Below are 27,249 nucleotides of genomic sequence, written 5' to 3'. Positions count from 1 at the left end.
TTCACAATGAACACGTGTTACTTTTTTAAGGATCATAAAAAACAATTTGTGTGTGTGTGTGTGTGCATGCCCACGTGCGCAGTCTCACTGGGGACAAGCTCATTTCCCCTTCACTTCTCTTCTCGACTCACAGGTAGAAAGGATGTCCTCCAGTGGAAAGCAAATCAGAACCTCAAGAGTACTGAGCTCTGGGCTCAAGCAAGGGGAGTTCTCTGGAAGAACAAGGGGGCTCCGCACAGAAGGCCCTGTCTTCCCATGAGGAGTGGTGGCATCTGGGCACAGCCAGCTCAAGCAGTCACCTCCCCCTTATACCTGCCATGTAAGTCGGCCTCATGGCACAAGTTCAGGATCGCATGAATCAGCTCCAGGATTAGGCAACCTAGACTCCAGAAAAGACACAGGAATGCTGTGGCATTCTGTGCTAACCCGCATCCCGAGAAAGGGGAAGACAAGATCTCCAGGGAGCCTGGAGTTGCTTGGTCTTCCCTGGACACACCGCCTTCCTTACCGATCTGTTCTCTCACACCGTGGGAGTTGTAACGCCACTTGTGATAGCCGGGAAGCATCTCCTTCAGCACAAACATGACGCAGGGCACCAGCCCTTGGCTCTGGGTACTGCCCAGCTGCCCCTACAAGAAACCATACTGTGAGGACTTCTGCCATTTAAGGAAGGGTTTTAGCTATCAGAAATTGAACTCGAAACCCACAGGTCCACAAGAAATCTTGGCAAACCCTGGCAAACATTAGGATTCAACGGGGTCCAAGCTGTGGGTTTCTCTGACACAGAGAAAAAGACTAACAAAACAACGTCACCATGTCCCAAAAGGCAGCTATGTGAAGGGGACGGAGGAAGGTTAAATTGGTGCAGGGGAGAGGTACCATAAACATGAAGGACATGGGACCGTCAGGGACAAGGAATGCCGGTTTCATGGTCACGATGCCAGCCACATCCTCTGCCCCTAGAATACCAGAAAGGAGCTCTACTACTCACAATTCTTTGTCCAATGTTACTCGGAAACATCAGCTTCCTCACCTGTAAATGGGGATTCTTCACTTCTGCATAAACAGATCTTCATCCCTATCTCTACAAAGGGCTCTTTCTACCTCTGTAAGCACCTGTTCACTGACCCTCACAGGCAGGAAGTGGGCCGAGCGCTTCTCGCATGCGGCCCTCTCCACAACTCTGTGGAGTAGAGACCGTTCAACGACTCCTATTTCACAGAGGTTGTAAAAAGTTCTTTACCCGCCCGAGGCTGATGGAACAGGCAAAAAGTCAACCTGAAATGTTGACTTCCATCAGACTGCAACATCTATTTTTTAAACTGAGCTGGAATCCATTAATGGATTGCGGAACCAGCTTATGAGAAAATATCCAAATGCCTTTTGCGTCGTCAGAGTAGTGCTGAATTGTGACCCTCTGCCTCGGGGTTCCACACACACGTACGTGTATACGGAGGCGTGACAGAAAACGTGCGTACCACCCCGGGCTCCAGTGAAAACAGCTTGACAGTCACCCCATCATATCACCTGCCTCCGAGGGTTACATTACATAAATTAACTCAGGAAAAGTGCCCATCACAGAATGGGTACAGAGTCAATACATAGAAACTGTTAATGCCGTAACCTCAGGACAACTGATGGGCCTGAAGACCTGAGGACCACAGCAGGAGAGACTTTCTCGGATGATTCCAACTGACTCACTCTTACCTTGACAAGAGTGGTGATCAAGCGCAGAAAGGCAATTGTGACCGCGTACTCGCCCTGGGGCTGCTCACTGTTCATCAGGAGGTTTCCATACCCTCCGGCATTCATCCCCTCCGCACTGAGAGAGAACAGAGGCAGGGGAATCAGGGTGGGGCAATCTCAGGGTTTCCAGAAACTAATCACAGAGCACTCTTGTTATTACGTAGATGGCTTGGGCCTCCAACAGGAAATCTCCACAAAAGAATTCATCAAATCTCAGCTACTTCCTACCCAGAGTGAACATTAAGAAGGTGTTTTAGTGATGTACAACCTCAAAAAATCAAGTAAACATCCAAAAAACATCCTTTTGTCTTCTAAGTTAAGAGCAGGCAAGGAGAGAATGCTCAGATAGGAAAATGGAGCCTGTGTATTAATAACTGCCCAGCAGGTGAGCTCCAGCAACCACGAAACAAGGAAAGGTACAGAGTGACTATGGCCTAAGAAAGGGAAGCCAAGTCTCCGGATCTAGTCATTTCCAGATTCTTCAGGTGGGAGAGTTAACTCCCACACACCTAGGGGGGTTGCCACTGGATGAGAAATATATCCAGAAACGTCCAGCGAAGTTTCTTGAAAAGGAATGAAGCTAGCCTGGACTTGAAACGTGTATGGCGCTCCCAGGGAGTACACGCTGCCCAATGAAGAAGACCTGGCTCACCTAATCATCTGACTCATGCTGGAGACCTGGTGCGCCACGAATGGTAAAAAGCCTGTGTGACGAAGATCAGTCCACACCTGACAAGGGAAAAGAAGAGCCCAATGTCCACGTGTCTTCAGGTAGCCACCAGGTGCACCCTTTTTTGGCTCTTAGGAAGCCTTGGCATCTCTCACCTTTGCTGGGTTCCGGGCAGCCAAAACAGTCAAGCAATTGACACAAGAAGCAATGACATCCACTGGCGGGGAGATCACTGTCGTTAGCCTGGAGAACAGCGTACTCTACTCGGTAAAGTGAATAACACAACTTGTTCCTCCATAAACATTTTCCATTTCTCTCTGCCCAAGTCCCTCCTCTCAGCAAAGACAGAAACACAGAAAGGCCCTCAGATGGGGACAGTATCAGACCAGGGCTTCCCACAGAGGAACAAGTATGGATGCTAACCCAGCAGGTGTGCGACCAGACAGAGGCTTACCGCTGCAGCAGCATGTAGATGCGGGACGTGATGGGCAACAGACAGTCTGCTATGGACAGATCCGTGCTGATGACCTTATGTACCAGATCGATGATGGGTCTGACCCGCTGGCAGTGCTGGATTACATCTGTGGGGAAAGAAAGCAAACAATTCCTTCAAGAACATGGAATAGTCTCTGAGACCCAGAAAAACACTACACTCATCCCAGTCTGGATGGTTTTCAATTTTATCTTGAGAGTCTCTGTCCTCCGAATCTAAGCACAGCCATTTTCCGTCCCCACAGTCATGTCTCCCTCCGCAGACCTGACCTGCAGTGGAAACGACGTGCAGCAGCATTTCGATCTCGCACGTGAAGAGGGTCCAGCTGCTGTAGGAGTACTCCCAGCGTACCAGGTAAGCCCTGTCGTCCAGCACTACTTGGCCCACGGTGCCCTGAGGTATGCGAAGGTTGGTCTGGCCCCCTGTGGGAGAGAGGAAAGGAAATGAGTCTAATATCTGGGGATACAATAGGAAAAAGTGCCTCCTACACCAGACACCAGTATTTAGTCACACAGAGATGTACACACTCTCTTGCTAGTAGCTAACACTGATGGACCAGTTTAAAAACAATTTAAAATTGTTTTTAAATATGCCCTTTTACCCAACAACCCCACTGTGGGGACGCTATGTACTAAAAATAAAGGCACCAGTGTGTGAGGGACACGTACCCGAGGCAGCACTGTGTGTAGTGGCAGAAACCTGACATGGCCTACATGTCCTTTAGAATGAAAAAGATACAAGACTCTGGAATATCTAGAATAATTCTGTAGTTACTAAAAAGAACGGGTCAGATCTGTATATAAGGAAAGCAGCTTGCAGAATGAGTCTAGAAGAGCATACACAGTATGTAAAAGGACACACCAACTCTCAGCACCTACTACCCAACAGCTAAGTCCCAAGAGGCAAACTCAGTGAGGTATAGACTGGTGCCATGTCTCTCATTACAACGAACATGCATTATTTTTGAAATAAAACAATCCAATGACGTAAAAAAGGGATAAATGCACTCAGTTATCAACAAGCATAGTGAGAGAACTGCTTTAAAGGCAGCTTGCATGAAAAAGTTGAAGCAGCAAAGACGAAGCCTCAAGAGAGGCCAAGGAAAAGAGCTACTGAACCAAGGTCTCTCCATCTTACCAAGAGGATAAAGGAGTTTGGACGTTTGCCTCCGCCAGAGAGTTCCATCTTCGTGGGAGATCACATCATGGGGCTTGTGCTTATAAAGTTCATTGTAGAAAGACATCTTATCCAAGAAACTATACACCTGCCAACATGCAGAAAAAAACACACCTACACGTTTACCTGGGGGACATGCAAGGGGTCCCATGTCCACGTCTCTGCCCTTTAGCCAGACCATGCACGTGGGGACTCCCTAATTCTTGAACCCGCCTCCGCACTCCTTGCCAGCCCTCACCATCCTCTAACGCTGAGCTCAAGGAGCCCTCACTCACAGACAGCTGACTCTCCTGAATGGTGGGTCTTCACTACTCAAATGACGCTGACTGTGTGGCTTTATTAGTTACTCCCTTTTTGTGTTTACTGTTAGTCTCTGCCAATGAGATAGTAAGGAACTTTATATTTTGTCCTCTCCCACAGCATCTACAATAGGTACTTTAAATTTTATAGACTTGAGACACTACCTCTGGCAGTGTTCATTCAACTTCAGACTAATTCTTGCTGTGGCAGTGGCACCCACAAACATACCTCCCACACTCTGAATTCAGGCATCTAACCGAACCACCTACCTTTTTGGCAGTGGACTTCCCTGATACGAGGGCTCGTAGCAATTGCAGAAGTGGGGAGAGGAGATGGGGGAACATCCCACAGACACTGTCCAGAATGATCCCAAGCCCGGAGGTTGGCTCCTATCGTAGAAGGAGAGAAGTCACTGACCACATAATCCACGAATTATAGATCTCTGAACTGCCCAGCAATCATAAGAAAGCCTAAAACCAATCATTTCCTTTAGGCAGACATCACTCCTTTCTAACAATTTAAGACTTCCATATTTCCACTGAAAATGGCTATCAGGACCTGAAAAGAGAACATCACTGCCTCGGGTGACCTCTTCTGGCCATCCTCCCTATAGGAAGACAACAGCATTCACCTCCGCATGACGTGTTTCCAATAAAGTGAAAAGCACCAAACACATACCAGCATTTGGCTACCACACAAAAGCAACAGATCCTCAATCTATACATTGTTTCACGCCACCTTCTCCCAGGAACAGCTTGAGGCCGGATAGCAACTCAGGAAGAAGATAAGACATACAGGCCACAGTACAAAGGAGAATAGATTTACTCATCAGCTGGACCCTGGGGATTCAGGCTGCTGTCAATGCTAACCCTGAGGACTGGTGAGAAAGTGTTCTCTCTAAAGCCAAATTCCTATCTAACCAGTTACAATACTCTGACTACTCAGAGTCACAATCTCCCAATACCATGTTCAAGAGTCACAGTAACACTGATGCTTGAGCCCGTCAATATGAACAAAGACTCGGTAGGTCGGCTAGCGAATATGCTAGTTAATAATACAGGCTACGGATTCAGTCGGCTGAAACTGCTTCCTGATCCTGTTTGTCTAGCTGTGTGACCTTGGGCAAGTCACTCCACATCTCTGAGCATCACCTTTCCTCATATGTGAAATGGTGATGACAATAATTCTATTTACTTCATACATTTTTCTAAAGATTAATGTGAAAAGACATAAATGCTTAATATCAGACCTATCACAAAGTAAGTGCTTGATAAATTCTTTCACTACAAGAGTATCTTAGCATAATTCCCTCTGACACACTTACTGTTCCCCAGAATAGTTCTGGAAGAGAAGGGTCTGCCAGGACTTCACATGCTGTATCAATTACATCCTGTTGGGGGAGGGGGAAGAAAATAGCTTATTTTCCCTCTTTGAACCACTATTTTTTTTTTTTACTGCATTCTATTCAAATAAAAATACCAACAATACTTTCACATACTATGTCAGAAAGAACCGTAGATTTTAAAAGTAAGATTATAGGGGCGCTCGGTGGCTCAGTGTTGGTTAAGCCTCTGCCTTCAGCTCAGGTCATGATCTCAGGGTCCTGGGATCAAGCCCCACATCGGGCTCTCTGCTCAGCAGGGAGCCTGCTTCCTCCTCTCTCTCTGCCTGCCTCTCTGCCTACTTGTGATCTCTGTCAAATAAATAAATAAAATCTTAAAAAAAAAAAAAGTAAAATTATACTGTCTAGGGTGTATGTTATATCTGTTATATGCAGTTTGGCAAATTAACCTCTCTGAACTTCAAAATCTTTACCTATAAAATGGTGATAATGTTATCGCTTCATAGTACTGTTGTAAGGACTAAATGAGGTAACAAATGGAGAGGTGGACTATAAATTTTAAGATGCCATGTAAATGTGAAGTATTATCAGGCTCGGCTAAACTGCTCTCCTAGAGGACAAGAATAATGCCTTTTTAAGTTTTTTAATCCTCAGCACCTAGTACGGTGCTTGGCATACGCTGGGAATGATTTTTTTTTAAACAACCCAACTACAAGGACTCTAGCAGCCCAGATATGTTAATACCGACCCTCCAGATAAATGATGAGGTCCAAATATGACCACTAGAATTTTGGCAAAGGATGCAAAGCTTACTCTGTGCCCCTAGAGCTTTGGAAATTGAGTTTTCTGGTTCACACCAATTTCTTTAATAATGGTAAGAAATTTTTATTTTTATCAACTTCACCAATTTCTTCAATTTCCAAAACAAGTCATTAAAAATGAATATAACGACTCAGTTATAAAGAACTCCTCAAACAGCACTTTCTGCTGCAAAGAACCAGGGTTCCTTGGAGAAACAGCATATCCCAGGTCTGGGACCAGAATCCTGTAAGATAACCCCATGATGGTGGGTCATACCAGAAAGAACGGAGCTATCAAAGCGCAGAAGCTTTGTTTCAGACACATCCAGAAGCTCATCAAAAAGTTCTTACTGGCCAAAGGTTGGGGGATCTGAACATAGGAATAGTAACTGCAGTGGATTAAAACACAGCTAATGGGGCACCTGGGTGGCTCAGTGGGTTAAAGCCTCTGCCTTCGGCTCAGGTCATGATCCCGGGGTCCTGGGATCGAGCCCAGCATTGGGCTCTCTGCTCGGTGGGGAGCCTGCTTCCCTTTCTATCTCTGCCTGCCTCTCTGCCTACTTGTGATTTATGTGTGTCAAATAAATAAAATCTTAAAAAAAAAAAAAAAAAAAAAAAAAAAAACCATAGCTAACATGTTTATTTATACCCAGGAGTTCACAATGACATGTAAAAATTTAAAGACCTTACTAGAGTGTTAACCACCTCTGCAGGATGGTAGGGAAAACTAGTAAATATAGGAAAACAAGCATGTACAGTATTCTATACCAGAGTATCAGATACCTAATAGCTAATGAGAGCAAGATTTTTTTTAAGTATAACTGACATACGTTACATTGATGGTAGGTGTACAACATAATCTAATATTTGTATATACCATGAAACAAACTTCTATAGCAACGTTCGAACCAACAAACAAGAAAGGAAACAGAATAGTGTCATTCTGTGACTCCCGAGGAACTAATGGATCTAGACAACCATCATCTAGACAATGATACAGCTTATGTCCACCGCAGTGCAAAGCGTGGGTGCAGATCAAAACTCGACAGTTATCGACCAATAATGTACGGACCCTATCTATTTAGATCCTGATCAAAACAAACTTATAACAAACTTACAACATTTATTAGATAATTAGAAATTTAAATCCTGACTTGTTATTTGAAGATAGTATTTGTTTAGATGTGCTAATGGTTGTAAAGTTTTATTAGCTCCTCTTCTGGTTCATCGAATATTCATAGATGACACTAAATGATGTCAGGGGTTTGCTTCAAAATAGTCACAATAGTCATAGGACAGAAAGAGCACCAACATTTGCTCTCAGTTGATAATCTGGAAGCTGGTGATAGAGGACCATTTAAGAGCTTGTTACATACTTTTGTCTTCTTTGATATAAGTTTGAAATGTTTCACATTTTTAAAATATTACAGAAGGATATTTATTACACCCACTGATGTTTGGGACAGTGCTCTATCCCAAAATGAGATTAAAAAATAGTATATAGGGGCACCTGGGTGGCTCAGTGGGTTAAGCTGCTGCCTTCGGCTCAGGTCTTGACCTCAGGGTCCTGGGATCGAGTCCCACATCTGGGCTTTCTACTCGGCGGGGGGCCTGCTTCCCTTCCTCTCTCTCTGCCTGCCTCTCTGCCTACTTGTAATTTCTGTCAAATAAATAAATACAATCTTTAAAAAAAAAAACAAAAACAGTATATACATTGTGATTCTGTTTTAGAGAAGAATCATTGTATTTTTAATATATATATATGAAAGGGAACACAAAAATATTAAGAGCTTGGCCTGTGTGGTGCGATTACATTTTTTTTTCTTTTTATCAGCACTTTCTGATTTTTTTGTCATTAATATGTATTTTGTATAATACAATAAATGAAAAGAAACAGCAATAAACAAATTAATACCTGGGGTATGTGGGTGTGTGTGATAACGGGTCCAAAGGGATATCTTAGGGATATGACTGCAAAGCCAGGCAGTGTAGACAGTCTCACCAAAGCCAGATACTGACCTGCTGATTGCCCAGTGTGTGCAGCTCCAGCGAGGTCAGAACGAAAGAAAGGAGTCCGTAGACACACATGCCTGCGGTGCTGGTGGTACACTGTATGGGCAAAGGAGTCAGTAACTAATTTGAAGAACAAAACTCTGTCCCCAGGTTTAGCATAATCCTACACATTAATACAGTCTCTGTAGACAAATGGGAAGGGAATCCAAGGCTTTGTAATTTTCTTAATTTAGTCCCAAGATCAGGAAGATAAGGGATTTCTCCCTTGAGAAAGCAGGAACCAAAAATATCACATTCCCAAGAATAAAATCAAAAGGGCACCATTTTCAAAATGACTAGTTTTCATGGGGAAGACAAGCAGAACCAGTCCAGAGAAAGGATCAAGAGTCTCTATGTGCTGACACAAACGACGCAGCTGTCTGCATGGTCACCATGATAAATGACCCAGTGGCAGCCAGCAGGGCCTGCTGGCGGAGGTTTCCTGCTTGCATGTCAAAACAAACTCAGTCAACAGTGCCTCTGAAATTAAACCCCAACACGAGACTCAAGAGAATGGCTAATTTATCCCTCTATGGCTGAATAAGTAAGCTCCCAAAAAAGATTTCTCCAGTCAGGGTGGTCAAAGCTGTCCTCCAGATTACTGTGGTGGCACAGTACAGGCCAAGGGTTCAGACTGCACCTCCCACTGCCTGGCAGTATTATTCCGCCAGTAATTCGAGGGCAAATTACATCTCCCTACGTCTCAATCTCCTAATATGTAAAATAGGATAACAATTCCTAGCGCAAAGTGCTGTAAGGACGAAGCACAAGAATGCGCAGAAAGCGCTGATAACAGTGTCTACTCATACTACATGAGCTACAAAGTTAGAAACAACTGTCATCGTCATCCACGTCACTATTACAATTCTCATGACTACTCTCATGATTCATTCACGGGCTTCTGCCCTGCTCTCCGGCTCTCTCATGCTCCAACACCAACAGCCCGAGCCTCACGTCATTGCCCCCGCTGGCCAGTGAGCGGAGCAGTCGGGTCAGGTACTGAAATACGTTCAGCTGGATGGCTGTGCCACCTATCTTCCGGACAACACTGCTTGTCTCTTCTGGATGCAGGGTGTGGCGGAGGAGAGCCCAGGCCAAAAGCACTGGGGCGTGATGTGGAATGTCCCCGAAAGTCAACATCAAACGGTCCATATCCTGATTAAAAACAAAAAACAAAAAACCACCAAACTAAAAAACAAAACCTGTGTCACTGAAAAGAAAGGGTGAGAGCAAATGTCCTCCATTTGCCCACAGTAGCCCCTTGTCCCACTCTGATACGTCTACTCTTCCCCAACCCCCATCACACCTCACTAATCAACTCCTCCATTACTCTTTCCTTTCCCCACAATTTTTTTCTTCTAATTTTAAGTAATCTTAATGTAACATTATAAAATACATGTTCAAACGGAATTTCCTTTAGAAAATTTCCCAATCCTTCTTGAACTTTCTCTGCTCTTTCCCCACTGTCTCTCTAACCACCATGCCATCTGAATATGTTTCCCCTTTGCTCTTCTTGCACAAGGTCCGTAAACAAAGACAATCCCCAGCGGTCCGTCCTTGGGCCTCTTCTGTCCTGGTGCCAACTCTCTGAGTGACTCTATTCATTCTCACAGACTCGACTACGACCAATGTGCAGAAAACTGAAATCTGAGATTTCTTCCAATTAACTTAACACTGTAGAATCTTAAATTCCACCACAAGAAAAATTTTACATGGCAGTCTAGCTGAGTGGTGAAACACATACTCCTAACTATGAATTGTTTAAAAAGAGAAAGGAAGCCATTCCAAGTTTACCTGACAAATAAGCCCATCCTGGGCAAACTGGTGCAGTTCCCTTCTGTCATCTAAAGCACACTTATGCAAGGATTCAATATCCATGCCTTCCACCAGGATAAGGGCACTGAAGTAGCTGGGAAGAAAAATGGTATCATGGTGTCACATGTGCAACTCTGAACCTTGTGGAGAACAAGATGAAATGGAAGACACTTCAATATCAAAAAATTACTAATGGTTTTTTCTGCATTTTTTTCATACTAAGTCTTCTAAACCCTGTATGTATTTTATACTTCCAACACACCTCAAGTCATCCAGCCACATTTAAACTGCCTGACTGTACTTGACAGGGGCTCGCGCAGGCCAGAGCATAGATCCGGTGTGGAAAGCTTCCATGGCCACCAATGAGACATGACCCAGATAAACCATCTCACCACTCTAGTGGGTATCTTTGTTCACAGAGGAAATCGCCCTCACAACGTGGATCTATCTATTTGAACCACTGTAACATCATCCTTTTTGTTAAATGCAGCTGAATCTTCTCCTCAGACACAGATGCAAATAGGCAGTTCACTCCAGAGGATATACCAAGAGCAGGTAAGAAAATGCTCACCATCACAGATAACCAGGGAAAGGCAAATCAGGGCAGCAAAAGGGAAAAAAATGAGGGGATGATAGATAAGAACACGGGTTTGCAAGACTGTAGGGAAACTGGTTCTCTCCTCCTACAATCAGTGAAGTGTACGTTGGTACAGCCTCTGTGAGGACAACTTGGCAATATTTTAGAACACAAACACATACACCATTCAACCCAAAAAAGCCACTTCCAGTCCCTTCACAGTCATACTCACCCAGATGTACAGAAAGGCTTGTAGAGAATGTTCTTACAGCATTGTTTGAAATATCCAAACAAGCTAACTGCCTACCATTAGTGAAATTGTTAAATAAACATCCAACCCATGTACTAATGCAGCAGCTAAAGAACATCCTGAGGTAAAAAGAGTTCCAGGACATCTAGTTACGTGAAAAGTTAAGTTGTAAAAAAGTACACCATTTACATCAAAAAACAAAAACACACAAACAATGTATTTTTGTATATATGGGAAAAAAAAAAATGGATCTACCCACTGCCATAAAATTCAAAGTCCACAGATGATGACCTCAAAAAGGGCAGGGGACACACTCACCGTATCACCATCTTAGCATTTGCAAAGGCTTACCATAGATGCTCACCAAATTTTTTGTTGAATGGATGAACCTCTTAGATGAAGACAGTCAAATACCAGAATGCAATACTTATTTTGAGAAAACATGGCCCTCTAATCCCAGTCTTTACTCCCTGTAAGACCTGGAACATGGCAGTGCATCAATCTGTTTCCCTACCAGCAAGTGAAAAGTACATCTAGACCATCCTTTCACCCATTAACAGGATCTATTAATACCAACGTTCTAAACCTTGTACAAGTTTTGTAGCCTCAATTCATTCAGACTTACCCAATCCGATCTACGAAAGGATCCATGGTCTCATCCACCAGGTGCCTGTTGGTCTGCCTACTACCAAATCCTTGTTCTTTAAACAACTTGGTTAATGCCAACAGGTCACTAGGTGCCATCTCAAAGTAGGCATAATAAAGGAAAATAATTTCTAGCAGCATGGACTGTTCCCGAAGGCACTGAACAAACCAGCGAGACACCTGGCGCTCAGTCTGCACAACCAATGGAGAAAAAAATGGGAGAAATAAAGTCAGATTTAAAAGCCTATCTAAAAATTTTAAGTTATTTTTTATTAGATAATACATGTATAAGGAGAGAGTACAAAAAGTCTCCCTCTTTGCCATATATTAAGGAATCTGTTAAATGCTTAAAGCAAAAGGGTTTGGGAGAGATACCAAAAATAAGCTTCCCTCTGTACAATTCCCACTGCCCAGTCATACTAACCTGTCCCCAGAGGCAACTGCTGTAGAGGTTCTTGTTTCCCCTTCCAGTCTTTTGCCATATACACTCATTCATTCCTTCACTCATTCTAAGCTCTGTCTACCTACTGACCTACCCATCCAGCCATCTCTACATCAAATATACTATACAAACTATTCCATACTTCTCTTAACTAACAGTGTATCTTACAAATCATTTCTTCTAACAGTACATTAATAATTTCCTTATTTTTCTCTTTTTTAAAAGGATTTTATTTATTTATTTGACAGAGAGAGGGAGTGAAAGAAGAAATACAAGCAGGGGCAGAGGGAGAGGGAGAAGTAGACTCCCCGCAGAGCTGGGAGCCAGATGTGGGGCTCGATCCCAGAACCCCGGGATCACGACTTAAGCTGAAAGCAGACACTTCACTGACTGAGCCACCCAGGCGCCCCTTATTTTTCATTACCAGTCCCCTCATTACTTTTAATGAAATGCCCTATTTTTATTTATATATTCTCCATAATTTAATCAGCTTCCTTGGATGTACAAACAAGTGTTGGTGAAGATGTGGAGAAAAATGACCCCTCGTGCACTGCTGGCCGGAATCTAAATTGGTGCAGCCACTGTGGGAAACGGTATGGAGGCTCCTCAAACAATTAAAGAACAGAGGGGCGCCCAAGTGGCTCAGGCAGTTAGGCACCCGACTCTTGGTTTCAGTTCAGGCCACAATTACAGGATTTTGAGATGGAGCCCTGCATCAGGCCCTGCGATGAGCATGGAGCCTGCTCTCCCTCTGCCCTCTGCCCCTCCGCCCCCTGCTCATGATCTCTTTCTCTCTCTAAAAAGCAAAAATTAAAAAACAGAAATGCCATATGATCCAATAATTTAACTACTGGGTATTTACCCAAAGGAAATGAAAACACTAATTCAAAAAGATATGTGCAGGGGGCCTGGGGGGCTCAGTCGGTTAAGCGTCTGCCGTCGGCTCAGGCTCCACGTTAGGCTCCCTGCTTAGCAGGGAGTCTGCTTCTCCCTCTCTCTCTGCCTCTGTCCCTCCTGCTGCTTGTGTTCTCTCTCCCATTCATTCTTTCAAAGAAATAAAATCTTAAAAAAGAAAAAAAAAGATACATGCACCCTATGTTTACTAAAGCATTATTTACAATAGCCAAGCTATGGAAGCAATCTTAGTGTCCACTGACAGATGAATAAGGCACACACACAGATGCACGGGCAGGCAGCAATGGGATACTACGCCGCTGCGGAAAGGATGAGATCGTGCCATCTACGACAACATGGACGGACCTAGATCTTATGCTCAATGAAATAAGTTAGACTGAAAAAGACAAATACCATATGATGTTACTCATATCTGGAATCTAAAAAACAACACGAATGAAGAAACAAGCAAAAACCAGAACCAGGCCTATAAATACAGAGAACAAACTGATGGTTGCCAGAAGGAAAGGAGGCGGACAGGCCAAATGGGTGAAGGGGAGTGGGAGACTTCCAGCTGTGGAATGAGTAAGTCATGAGAATAAAAGCCACAGAATAGAAAACACAGTCAATGGCACTACACTAACCCCGCCTGGTGACAGATGGTAAATCACTGTGCTGTACACCTGAAATGTGTCAACCGCACACCAAAAACTTAAATAAATACAATGTATACCTGATAGAACAAATATACAAAAAAATTGGCAAAACCACAGATCTAAACAGTCTCAATCCGCCTGGTATGTCTCACCAGCACAACAAACTACTTTCAAATACATGTTTTTTTTTCAAGATCTTTTAAAATTTGTTTATTCATGAGAGGCAGAGAAACAGCACTACACAAATTCTTTCAGAAAACGGAGGAAGAAGGAAAATTTCCCAACTTATTTTATGAGGCTAACATTACACTAATACCAAAACCAGACAAAGACATCACAAGAAAACTACAGACTAGGGCGCCTGGGTGGTTCAGTGGGTTAAGCCTCTGCCTTCTGCTCGGGTCATGTTCTCAGGGTCCTGAGATCGAGCCCTGCATCGGGCTCTCTGCTCAGCAGGGAGCCTGCTTCCCCCCTCTCTCTCTGCCTGTCTCTCTGCCTACTTGTTATCTGTGTCAAATAAATAAATAAAATCTTAAAAAAAAAAAAAAACCTATAGACTAATATCCTTTATGAACATAGGCAATTTATAAAATTCCTTAACAAAATCTTAGCAACTCAAATCTCACAATATATAAAAAGCAAAATATATAACTAAGTGGAGTTTATGCCAGGATTTCAAGATCCATCTGACATCCAAAGACTCAATGTAATTCACAACAAAGTAAAAAGAGGAAAGTCATAATGTTATTTCAAAAAATCCAAAACAAAATGGGACAGGATTCCTAATAAAAGCTAAATCCCTCAGCAAACTTAGGAGGTAATTTCCTCATTTTGATAAAGAACACTACAAAAATAATTTACAACTAATAACACATTCAGGGGTAAAGATCTGAATGCTTTTTATCTAAGATTACAAACAAGGCAAAAATGCTGGCTCTCCTACCACTTCTATTCACCATTGTACCAGAGGTCCTGATCAGTTAATAAGGCAAGAAAAAGAAATAAAAGGCATAGAGATTTGAAAGTAAGTTAAAGTGCCCTTATTTACAGACAACGTGATCATGTGTATTAGAAAATCCTGTTAGAAAAAACCTACTAGAGGGGCACCTGGTGGGTCTGCTGGATGATCATCCAGCTCTTGATTTAAGCTCAGGTCATGATTCAGGGTCGTGGAATCAAGCCTTGCATCAGACTTCATGCACAGCAGAGTCTGCTTGACCCTCTTTCTTCCTCTTGCTCTACCCCTATTCCCTCTCTCTCTCCCAAATAAATAGGTAAAATCTTTAAAAATAATAAAATTAAATAAATGGTTAAAATAATGAAATTTAATTACATATTATTTTACCAGAATTTAAAAGTCATAGTTCAAAAAAAAAAAACAGGGGCGCCTGGGTGGCTCAGTGGGTTAAAGCCTCTGCCTTCAGCTCAGGTCATGATCTCAGGGTCCTGGGATCGAGCCCCGCATTGGGCTCTCTGCTCAGCAGAGAGCCTGCTTCCTCCTTTCTCTCTCTGCCTGCCTCTCTGCCTGCTTGTGCCCTCTGTCAAATAAATAAATAAAATATTTAAAAATTAATTAATTAATTAATTAAAAATAAAAACAACCTATAGTGACAGAAAGCAAATTATTGGTCATCTGGGGCCAAAGATCACAGATTGACTACAAATTTTCTAGGGGATATAGAAATGTTCTATGTACTGATTGTGCATATAACTACTTACAACTGTCAAAGCTGTATGTTTAAAATCAGTGAGTTTTGGGCACCTGGGTGGCTCACTGGGTTAAGCCTCTGCCTGCGGCTCAGGTCATGATCCCAGGTCCTGGGATCGAGCCCTGCATCGGGCTCTCTGCTTGGCAAGGAGCCTGCTTCCTCCTCTCTCTCTGCCTGCCTCTCTGCCTACTTGTGATCTCTGTCAAATAAATAAAATCTTTAGAAAAAAAAAATTTCTAAGTAAAATCTACACCCAACATGGAGCTTGAACTCAAGACCCTGACATCAAGGGTTGCTTGCTCTATTGACGGAGCTAGCCAGGTGCCCCTACACTTAAATTTTTAAAATTTAAATCATTGCTCTATCTGATTTTCTTCTAATAGAAGGTAGGAGATAGAGGTAACAGTTCAATTTCTCTCCCCATGGTTATTTATCCAGTAGTTCAACACCATTCATTGAAAAATACAGTACTTCCCACTGACTGAAATACCACCTTTATCATATACTAACTCAGTCTGGGGTCTATAACTAGACCTTCTATTATGCTCTATTTATAAGTCTATTTACTTACATGCCAATGCCATGCTTTAAATTATTGTAGTATTAATTATCTAATAAAACTAATTTTCCTTTTTCAAAAATTTCCTGGCTATTATTTATTTTTTTTTTTTAAAGATTTTATTTATTTGTCAAAGAGAGAGCGAGCGAGAGCGAGCACAGGCAGACTGAGTGGAAGGCAGAGTCAGAGGGAGAAGCAGGCTCCCCGCGGAGCAAGAAGCCCGATGTGGGACTCGATCCCAGGACGTTGGGATCATGACCTGAGCCAAAGGCAGCTGCTTAACCAACTGAGCCACCCAGGCGTCACTATTGTTTCTTATTTTTCATGGGAATTTCAGAATCAGCTTATCCAGTTCCAAAATAAAAGGTGAAACAAACACTTCTTAGTATCTTTTTGGTATTGCACTAAATCCATAGGTTAACATAAGAAGTACTGACACTTTTATGGTGCTGTCCTTATATTCAAGAACATGCTGTGTCTTTCCATTCAGTTATGACTTCTTTTATACCCATATAGCATCGGGACATCTGGGTGGCTCAGTTGGTTAAGCATCCAACTTTTGATTTCAGCTCAGGTCAAGATCTCGGGGTGGTGAGATAAGCCCCATGTTGGGCTTCATGCTGAGCATGGAGCCTGCTTAAGATTTTCTTGCTCCCTCTCCCTCTGCTCCTCTCTGCCCCCAACTCATGTACATTTTCTATGAATAAATAAATAAATAAATAAATAAATAAATAAATGTATGTCTATTCTCTCATTTTAAAGTTCTCTTCATTCAGATTTTGGAGAGTTGCAAGCTTATTCCTGAGAAATTTATGCTTTTATTGCTATTTATAAACGGGCCCTTTTCTTCTACTAAATATTTTCTGGGCCCTTTTCTTCTACTAAATATTTTCAATAGTTACTGTCCATGTTTTAGCTGACAATTCAGGGTTTTTTTGTTTCTTTTTAAGATTTTATTTATCTGAGAGAGAGCAAGTGAGCACAAGCAAGGGTAACAGCAGAGGGAAAGGGAGAAGAGGAGGGTTCCCCACTGAGCAGGGAGCCCAACTTGGAGCTTGATCCCAGGATATTGAGATCATGACCTAAGCCAAAAGCAGATGCTTAACCTACTGAGCTACTCAGGCGCCCTCGGCTGAATTGTTTTAACAAACACATATTATTTTCAAAAAAGGGGGGGACACATTTTAATCTATAAATATAGGCTCCTTTATAATTTAGGGTAAAATAATCAGGCTAATGTCACATATTTAGTAGACTGTGATAATAGGGGTGCCTGGGTGGCTCAGTTGGTTAAGCATCTGCCTTTGGCTCAGGTCATGGGACTGAGCCCCGCGCCAGGCTCCCTGCTCGGTGAGGGTGCCTGCTTCTCCCTTTCCCTCTGCCTCTCCTCCCTGCTTATGCTCTCTCCCTCTCAAATAAATAAATAAACTCTTAAAAAAAAAAGGATAACGATAATAAAGTAGAAGAAATCTTTTTTCTTTTTAAAGATTTTATTTATTTATTTGACAGACAGAGATCACAAGTAGGCAGAGAGGCAGGCAGAGAGAGAGGAGGAAGCAGGCTCCCCACAGAGCAGAGAGCCCGATGTGGGGCTCGATCCCAGGACCCTGGGATCATGACCCGAGCCGAAGGCAGAAGCTTTAACCCACTGAGCCACCCAGGTGCCCCAAGTAGAAGAAATCTTGAGTTTAGAGTTCTATTAACCACTTAAAGAAAATTTTAAGTAAGAACAGAAAGTAAATTAAGTCGATAGACAAAGTCAAGTGAAAATGTCCAGAATGAAGTACTATTACTTAAAGTCATCAATGTTTTGATCCATGACACGCTTAAACTTTTCTGAAGATCATCTATAAATACTGCAAGTTAATAAATCAATAAATAATGTAACTGAGAGCTATATGCACAAGGCTTACAACTCTCCTCAGAGTTACAGGAGGCCCGGTAACCACATACCATGAGGTTTCCATGTGTCTCCCAGGTTGGTGCTTCAGTTTTATAAAGCTCTTCAAACTGCTTTCTATATTTTGTGACTAGTTCCTTCTCCAACTTATCAACACAGTCTGCATATTCAACCTTAAAAAAAAAAAAAAACCCCAAAACAGAGTAACTTATACCTACGATAAAAGGTAAATATTCAAATGAAAGTGAAAAGGAGTAATATAAAATTATTAAACTGTGTTGAATTTTATAGGATACAGAGAACCACGAGGACTAAATGGGCTTACCCTATAGGGATGTCTTTCATCTTGAAAATAAGTGAGAAGGTGTAAGACACAACGAAGAATACAGGTTCTTTCTTCATAGTAATAATCCGCAATCTGGGAAGAACCCAAAGACGCAAAATCAGTTACTCACCTTTGCACAAAAGACACTCAATTTTAAATTTATTGATAAAGAGATCACTTCAAGATAAGAATGGAAAAGGCTGGTTTCTACTAGCAATCCTAGACACAGAAAGATTGTGTTAGGCCAAAGAAAGCAAAAGACCTTCATGAAATAGTATACAAGTAAAGCCATGCAAAGTTAAAGGAATTATTTAAAAATATAAACAAGTTGTCTTGCATGATTTCTCAAAGCTTTCAAATAACACACAACACAGCTATGGCTGAAAGGCCAAATACATGAAGGCAAATATAAAAACACCACTTGTATATATCATGCTTATAACTAAGGTACTTGGTTCTCACTAAATACCAAATAGGAAACTACTTCTGAAGTCACAGTCAAGCTCCATTCTATATGAGATCCTAAATGAGAAGGCTGCTTTGGAGGGTAGGGGAAGACAGAGGAATAAAGAAATATACATTAACCTTCCTGCATTTAGACGTAGAGAAAAAAGACACATGAAGTAGTTTTCATCCCCAGTAGGTGGACAGTATCCTTTGGAAAAGGTCTCAGCTGGGGTCAGTGGATAAAAAGCCTCTTGTTTCACAAGTATCTTACTAACCTACTTCACTGACACTTTCCATGCTTACCCAGTAAGAGTCCAAAGCCAGCAATGCCCAGGAGAATAAGTCAGGAACCCATCACCCAATTTCACAACAAAGAATGAAAACAGTAACTCCCACTCACCTTCAGGATTAAGGCCTGGCTCTGCCTCTCATCTTGCAGTACCGTCTGAAGGAAAGAATAGTCACGCAGTCATCTTATAAGCAAAGCTCAATTAACAAAGAAAAAGGTAAATATCTTCACCTCACCTTTTAAGATTTTAAGTGCCTATTCATTTCTGGAAGTATTTTTTTACCTAAATGTATTCAAATCTGTGCTCAAATCTCAGCCCACTCCTCTGGACTCAATTTCCCTACATGCAAAATTCCCTTCCCTCTAAGGCCAGACAAGCTCCATACAGTCCCAGGTTGTTTTCAGCTCTGGTGTCCTGAGATTCTATCATTAACACGTCAATCTTTGACCTCTTCAGCCTGTGAAGTCTGAGGACAGACTTCAGTTTAAGTACATATTTTTTAAGCCTTTAGAAAATCTCTCCTGGGGAGCCTGGGTGGCTCAGTCGTTAAGCATCTGCTTTTGGCACAGGTCATAATCCCAGGGTCCTGGGATTGAACCCCGCATCAGACTCCCTGCTCAGCAAGAAGCCTGTTTCTCCCTCTCCGCTCCCGCTGCTTATGTTCCCTCTATCGTGGTCTCTCTCTGTCAAATATATAAATACAATCTTTAAGGGAAAAAAAAAAAAAAAAAGAAAGTGTCTCCGAGAATCACTGTATCTGATCACCTACCTCTGTTGCAAAGAACTGGTACCAAAACCCTTAAACATCTAAAACCCACAAAGAAAAATGGAGAAGGAAGGAGAAAGGAGCTGGACATAACTACAAACCTTTAGTGAGTCCCGAGTACCTCTATAATCTTCTTGAAGGTAACACTGGATTAACTGCACACTCTGTTCTTCGTCAAGACCCTGAAATACAGGGGTCGTTAAGAGAGGCACAGCCACCTCAGCTCAGAAAACACACATGGGAAGTAAAGCATTCTAAAGATTTGTCCTCTGGAATGAACACAGACTTGAATAAATAAAAATCCTTTTAAAAGATTAAAAGACACAACACAAGTTTGCCCCAAACAGGAGAAAAAGGAGCCGGTCATAGACATGTAATTTACATGACAATTAAATTTACAACTGTGCTTATTTACCAAGCCATTGATACAGTCACAGGCATGATCTGGGTTTCCAAAATTAAAAAGAAATAGCTATATATTTAAATATAATCTAGGCAATTTAAAGAACACTATAGGGTGCCTGGGTGGCTCTGTTGGTTGAACGACTGCCTTCGGCTCAGGTCATGATCCAGGAATCCCAGGATCGAGTCCCGCATTGGGCTCCCAGCTCCATGGGGGGGTTCTGTTTCTCCCTCTGACCTTCTCCCCTCTCACACGCTCTCTCACTTTCTCTCTCTCAAATGGATTAAAGGGAAAAAAAAAAAACAAAAAAAACTTTAAATAAATAATAAAATAAAACAAAGTACACTACACGCATGAAGAAGAAAACTCCATACTATATATAGTAAACAGATGTGGCAACTTATTTTGTGGCTTTTAATAAGAAGAGTTACCACATGGATATTTTTGAAACCCAATATGTTCAATTTAATCTCCAAAACTGAAATAAACTGAATTTTCACTGAAAACCAGTAACAACGAAACAATGCACATCCACAATGCAGGTAGTAAACTGAGACCATGTTAATTTTTACTCACCAAAAACTTGCTGATTCTTAAACCCAGTTCCTTCAGCGGTGAAGCCACATCTTTATTAGCTTTCACTTTTTCAGCTGAATTTGAACTATGAAAAGAACAGTGAATCATTTCCTCATTCTCAATGACCCTCTAAGGATTTTAAATAAACATACTTAAAGATATTTTTACCACAGACCTTTTTCTGCCCTGTAGGTGCCTATGAAAATACACACATATACAACAAGTTCATCTCTATAGACTTTATGACACAGAACTACTTATGCCTAAATAACAAATATGGTATCTATCTGTTACAAACTGTCATTATAATAATATTATATATGGATGTATTAGGTTACATTATTTTTTATCCTTACAACTATGAAAGGGAAATATTACTAATCCCATTTTACAAATGGAATTGCTAATACTCAGAATCAATAAATAACTTACCAAAAACCCCACAGCTAGTAAAAAGTTAAGATGAAATTTAAAACCAGGTCTGTTAGTATACATACATACATTACCTAGCTCTACCTATTGAGAAGGCCGAGAAGCTAAAAACCCCCATAGCAGTGAGCACACCCAGCCCCCAGATCTTGGTTTCTAACAGCATTATCTAATAAAAGTTACCAGGACTCCTTAGAGAAATAGCTAATTCTAGAGCTGCAGCAGAGAAACTAGATGAGCCTGGAGCATCTCAGAATGCCAGAAAGGAAATATTCAGAAAACAAAAAGATGGGGTAATGTCGAGAGGACGTAGATGACAACCCAAAAGAACTCCCAGTGAGCAAAGCTACAACAAGGTATAAGCAAAGTAAAAAATAAATATACATGAGCCCATATGATAGAAATAAATATGGAGAAGGGAAAAATCTTCCTTACACAAGAAGTCCAAATAATATATACAGATTCCACTCCTTCAGGAAGTACAGTTTAATTTCACTATACCCCCACCCAGAGAGTGGGCTATATGCCAGTGACCCGCTTTTACGACACAGAGTAGGGGAAAGGGAAAAAATGACTTTACAGAAGAGAAACCTGGCAAATGCCACCTTACCCAAGTGAGCAAGGTTAAGGTCACCAGCAATTTCATGTGGAAAACCACATCCTCTTTGCATTCTTCCCAAAACCCACAACCCCAATCTAATAATAAGAAAAACATGAGACAAATCCAGATTGAAAGCATTCTACAGAATACTTGACCAGTCCTCTTCAAAACTGTTCAAGATCATGAAAATTAAGGGAAGACTAAATGCCGTCACAGTTACAAGCTAAGGAGACATGACAACTGAATGCAATGTGGGATCCTGGGTGGATCCTGGGCTAGAAAGAGGACATTAAAGGGGGGGGGGGGTTAAATTCAAATAAAGCCTGAAGTTACAAAAAAAGGTCTGTCGGACTTTAAATATCATGCTGCTTATAAAAGAAACCTTCATCTTTAAAAAAAGAAAGTAATGCCACAAATGTCTGTTCTGCGAACTACAAGCATGTTGTTGTTGGATTTTTTTTTAATAGAGACTCTCACATTTCACAGGAAATCCACAACACAAAGGCTAGATAAAGTGAAACAGTCAGTTCTGAAAGAGGCAACACAGAATGATGATTAAGAACACAAACACTGGAGTAAGACTGCCAGGTTCACATCCTGGTTCTACACTTACTAGCTGAGTGACCTTGGGCAAGTTACTTAACCTCTTTGTGCCTCAGTTTCCCCATCTGTAAAATGGAAATGATAATAATCAAAGTACCTACATGTGATAATACAGTGATTATCTTCTTTTTCTTAGGTCCGTTATTTTAGATACATGGTAGTTACACATACAACACCACCATGTCCGGGAGTTACTTCTAAACAGGTATGGGGGGAGGGTTAGTGAACAACGAAAAAAAGAAAGTTCTTCATTAACCTAAGAAAATGATGATGGAAGGTGGAGATGTAAAAACAAAAAAAACAAAAAAAACAAATATTCCCAAGTAGAAAGGAAACAAGGGTGGCTTGGCAACTACAATGCACTACAGAATGAGATCTGGACTAGGAGTTAACATAAAAGAGTCTAATCCTACAAGATGTATTCTTTTCATTTTTAAACTACTTTATATGATGTTATTGTTGTTTTCCACTACCCCATAAAAAAATCTATTCTAGTACAGAATGAAATTAGTGGGCTTTCATGAGGACTGAATGACTTGCTACGCATGCTCAGAAGAACAACAGGAACACAGTAAATCCTCCGTAAGCGGGCAGCTGCTCTCATCACTGCTCACTGCCTTGTCCCAGCACCGGCTGCTGGTGGCACCTCACACAGACACGGAGGACGGAAATAAACACTAGAACTATTAATTGAAGAAGTTAATGACTCCTCATCCCCAGACACTAGGGTTATATAACTGGATTCAATAACACTATATTTCTAAAAGGAATTTCCCCCTCGTTCAACAGGCAGAAATAATGTGCCCAACTCTCTTCCACTGGTAACCAAATTGTATTCTCTGCTATCTCCCTAATCCAGCGGTATCACAAAATCCTACACAAAGACAGTCTTGCTATGCCAGCTTCCTCAGGGGAGTTACTCTAGCCAGACACATGGATTAGCCATACCTGGGTGGTTTATAGTAGGACAGCCCTTCCAAGAGTCGCTGCCAGTGTTTATTCAGTTCTGCCTCAATCTGATTCTGGAAAAGAACAAAGAAATTATATAAGGATTTACATAATCCTGAGCCTTTAATGTTTTTCTCCATAATTGAAGTCATTTTGAAAAGAGAATTCTGGGGGCACCTGGGTGACTCAGTGGGTTGAGCAACTGACTTCAGCTCAGGTCATGATCTTGGGGTCCTGGGATCGAGCCCCATTTTGGGCTCCCTGCTCAGTGGGGAGTCTGCTTCTCCCTCTCTTTCTGCCCTTCCTTCCACTTATGTTGTCTCTCAAATAAATAAATAAAATTTTTAAGAAAAAGAGAATTCTGTAGCCTCCTTTTCCTTGCTTAACATTCTGACAATGATTTAACCTTATGATTTTTTAAAAGCTTTTATTTATTTGTGAGAGAGACCATGCATGCGCACAACTAGGAGGAGCAGCAGGCAGACAGAGAAGCAGGGTCCCCACCGAGCAAGGAGCCCAATGTGGGACTCAACCCCAGAAACCTGGGATCATGACCCGAGCTGAAGGCAGACACTTAACAGACTGAGCCACCCAGGCGTCCCTTAATCTTATTATGAAAATCTTGATAAACATCCTTTCTAGCAGTTGCATAATATTTTATCAAGTGTCTAGATAATAATTTATTTACCATGCCTCTAATGTTAGATATACTTAAACTGTGATTCCTTATTATATAAATAACATGATTGTAAGGAGCTGTGTGCACAAAACTTTTCAAGATTTCATTCTTGTAAAATACATTCCTAGAAGCAGAATTATCAGATGAAAGCATATCAAAAATGTTAAGGCTCTAGGGCCTCCTGGCTAGCTCAGATGGTGTAGCATGTGACTCTTGATCTTAGGGTCATGAGCTCAGGCGCCATGTTGGATGTGGAGCCTACTAAAAAAAAAAAAAAAAATAGGGGCGCCTGGGTGGCTCAATGTAAGGCCTCTGCCTTCAGTTCAGGTCATGATCTCAGGGTCCTGGGATCAAGCCCCACATCGGGCTCTCTGCTCAGCAGGGAGCCAGCTTCCCCTCTCTCTCTGCCTGCCTCGCTGCCTACTTGTGCTCTCTCTCTCTGTCAAATAAAATCTTTTAAAAAATAATAATTTTAAAAAGGCTCTAAAAAAGGTATAATACTCATTATGTTGATTACCATAATAACAATAGTAAAAATTGAACGTCATCTTAACGCTCTACCCTCACAGGGTCAAAATGAAGAAGCATCAAGGATCAACATGAAAAACTGTCCTTTACTATACTTGGAAATGTCCTAGAAACCACAGCCCCTATGACCTAAGAAGCTGACAACATGGAAACAAAAGAAAAGGCAAGTAAAGAAGGACACAGAGAAAAGGACTTAGAACTTTCCGTAGCCGGAGGCAGCAAAGTGGTATTTGTCCCCAACCCTGAGCAGCCAGTCGAGCAGCACAGGTATCTTTTTAGATACGGAATCTCCCAAAAAAAAAAAAAAAAAAAGAGGTAGAAGTTTGGAAACTTCAGCAGCTGAGCTAGAAGACACACTATGTTTCAGCAGAGAGAAGCAGGGAATGCATAACGTTTATAAAGTTTTAGAAATAAAAAAAGTGCGTTTAGTTCCTCCTTCAAAGACAAGGCAATATGGGAGGTTTATTGTAACACAAACTACATAAGAACCATAGAATCCACTCAAGACCACCACCCACTTACCAGTTCTCGCAGAGCTGACCTTCCCAGCAGAATTGTCCACAGTTCCCTGCTGCTCCTGAAAAATGACGGAAAGCAGGGGTAATTTTGAACTTTCAGATTATACAAATTTGACTAAGTTGCCTTCCAGTATTTTGTTTATTCTCTGAAACCAGGAAACTCAATGTACAAAATAATTCGTTAAAATTCTGGACATTATTTCCATTATATTGTTCTTAGAAGTCTGAGTTCAAAATAAAAATTAAGAACTTGACATATAACCTAAACTAAGCAGATGCTTGTTAAAAAGGAGGATGGCTACTGTATTTTAATGCATTTAAGATGCCGTTAATTGCAGGATACATGATTATTTATGTCCTACCAGCCATCAATAATAAAATGCATGCAACATCAGGGGCATTAAAATATGAAAAAATGGGGCGCCTGGGTGGCTCAGTGGGTTGAGCCGCTGCCTTCGGCTCAGGTCGTGATCTCAGGGTGCTGGGATCGAGTCCCACATCGGGCTCTCTGCTCAGCAGGGAGCCTGCTTCCTCCTCTCTCTCTGCCTGCCTCTCTGCCTGCTTGTGATCTCTCTCTGTCAAATAAATAAATAAAATCTTAAAAAAAAAAAAAAAAAAAAAAAAAATGAAAAAATGTACATTTTAGAATGTAATAAATAGTTAATGAATTATCTTACATATCCTATGCTAAGGCACATCAGTGTATCGATTTCTCTCCTCCCTTTACATTAAATGTAGGGAGTAAAAAGGAGAATGTAGAAAAGGACTGTGTATATTTCAACCCCCTCATCACCTTCAGAAACTTCTTTTAAGATTTATTTATTGGGGCGCCTGGGTAGCTCAGTGGGTTAAAGCCTCTGCCTTCAGCTTGGGTCATGATCCCAGGGTTCTGGGATAGAGCCCTGCATTGGGCTCTCTGCTCAGTGGGGAGTCGGCTTCCCCTCTCTCTGTTTCTTCCTGCCTCTCTGCCTACTTATAATCTCTGTCAAATAAATAAATAAAATCTTAAAAAAAAAAAGGACTTATTTATTTAAGTTATCTTTATACCCAATGTGGGGCCCAAACTCATGACCATAAGATCAAGAATTAAATGCTCTACTGACTGAGCCAGACAGGTGTCTCCAGAAAATTTTCTAAATGCATGATATGATTCACTTTCTCAATCAAAAAAAGTCTAATGGTCATAAGTGGTACTATATTTGTTCATTTATTAATTGCCACTAGGTGCCAAACACTGTGTAAGACACATAAAAACGCATTATAGTCCCTGCCCCTGTGAGCTCTTCAAATATACTCTCCACTACATGCTTACCCACGTTCCTTCCGTCATCCATGCCTTTCAACTTCAGGAAACATGTTATAGGGTTTTTTAAAGTCTAGAACTGAATTTCAAAATGTAGCCATTAAGAAATTCTCCCAAGAGGGGCACCTGGGTGGCTCAGTGAGTTAACACTCTGCCTTCGGCTCAGTCATGATCTCAGGGTCCTGGGATTGAGCCCCGCATCAGGCTCTCCACTCAGCGGGGAGACTGCTTCCCACCCCCACCACTCCCCTTCCCGTGCCTGCCTCTCTACCTACTTGTGATTTGTTTGTCAAATAAATAAATAAAATCTTTAAAAAAAAAAAATTCTCCCAAGATGTACCTGGGTGGCTCAGTCAGGTAAATGTTTGACTCTTGATTTTGGCTCAAGTCGTGATCTCAGGGTTGTGGGATGGAGCCCTGAGTCAAACTTTGAGATTTTCTCCCTCTCCCTCTCCCTCTGCCCCCCACCCACTCTCTCTCCCCATCTCTCCAAAAATAAATAAATAAATAAATAAATAAATAAAGATTTCTAAAAAATTAAAACTGCTTAGAAAGCCTGCCTGCAGAGAAAACGAAAAGGTCTAAGAAGATATACTAAACATTTAACAAAAAGGACACAAGCTCTCTTAACTATGAGGATAAACTGAAAAATGTTTTTCCCATTAAAAACTAACACCAAGCACTGGCTCTACTTAAAATTTTTGGGGTGCATAGGTGGCTCAGTGGGTTGAGCCTCTGCCTTCAGCACAGGTCATGATCTCAGGGTCCTCGGATCAAGCCCCACGTCGAGCTCTCTGTTCAGCAGGG

At 41.6% G+C, this 27,249-nt stretch overlaps 1 protein-coding gene across 1 annotated transcript in view; it reads right to left on the bottom strand.

The window, feature by feature from the left end:
- The window catches only part of NUP188 (nucleoporin 188), a 49,223-nt gene that overhangs the window by 15,633 nt on the left and 6,341 nt on the right, over positions 1 to 27,249 (bottom strand). The window contains exons 2-22 of the mRNA XM_013058806.2: positions 25,144 to 25,198; positions 23,415 to 23,488; positions 20,834 to 20,918; positions 19,956 to 20,036; positions 19,199 to 19,243; positions 18,352 to 18,444; positions 18,080 to 18,199; positions 11,847 to 12,058; positions 10,374 to 10,488; positions 9,534 to 9,734; positions 8,547 to 8,636; positions 5,710 to 5,775; positions 4,655 to 4,774; positions 4,047 to 4,173; positions 3,179 to 3,331; positions 2,871 to 2,997; positions 2,572 to 2,659; positions 2,399 to 2,475; positions 1,708 to 1,822; positions 509 to 629; positions 313 to 379 (exon numbers count right to left, since the gene is read on the bottom strand). Of these exons, the coding sequence (XP_012914260.2) occupies positions 313 to 379; positions 509 to 629; positions 1,708 to 1,822; positions 2,399 to 2,475; positions 2,572 to 2,659; positions 2,871 to 2,997; positions 3,179 to 3,331; positions 4,047 to 4,173; positions 4,655 to 4,774; positions 5,710 to 5,775; positions 8,547 to 8,636; positions 9,534 to 9,734; positions 10,374 to 10,488; positions 11,847 to 12,058; positions 18,080 to 18,199; positions 18,352 to 18,444; positions 19,199 to 19,243; positions 19,956 to 20,036; positions 20,834 to 20,918; positions 23,415 to 23,488; positions 25,144 to 25,198 (2,232 nt within the window). The remainder of the gene's footprint in view (positions 1 to 312; positions 380 to 508; positions 630 to 1,707; positions 1,823 to 2,398; positions 2,476 to 2,571; positions 2,660 to 2,870; positions 2,998 to 3,178; positions 3,332 to 4,046; positions 4,174 to 4,654; positions 4,775 to 5,709; positions 5,776 to 8,546; positions 8,637 to 9,533; positions 9,735 to 10,373; positions 10,489 to 11,846; positions 12,059 to 18,079; positions 18,200 to 18,351; positions 18,445 to 19,198; positions 19,244 to 19,955; positions 20,037 to 20,833; positions 20,919 to 23,414; positions 23,489 to 25,143; positions 25,199 to 27,249) is intronic.

Source organism: Mustela putorius, unplaced genomic scaffold, assembly GCF_011764305.1.
Source record: "Mustela putorius furo isolate JIRA1106 unplaced genomic scaffold, ASM1176430v1.1 tig00000596_pilon_pilon_pilon, whole genome shotgun sequence".
Classification (NCBI taxonomy): Eukaryota; Metazoa; Chordata; class Mammalia; order Carnivora; family Mustelidae; genus Mustela; species Mustela putorius.
The sequence above is the reverse complement of the archived record's forward strand: the minus strand, read 5'-3'. Positions and strand labels throughout refer to the sequence as shown.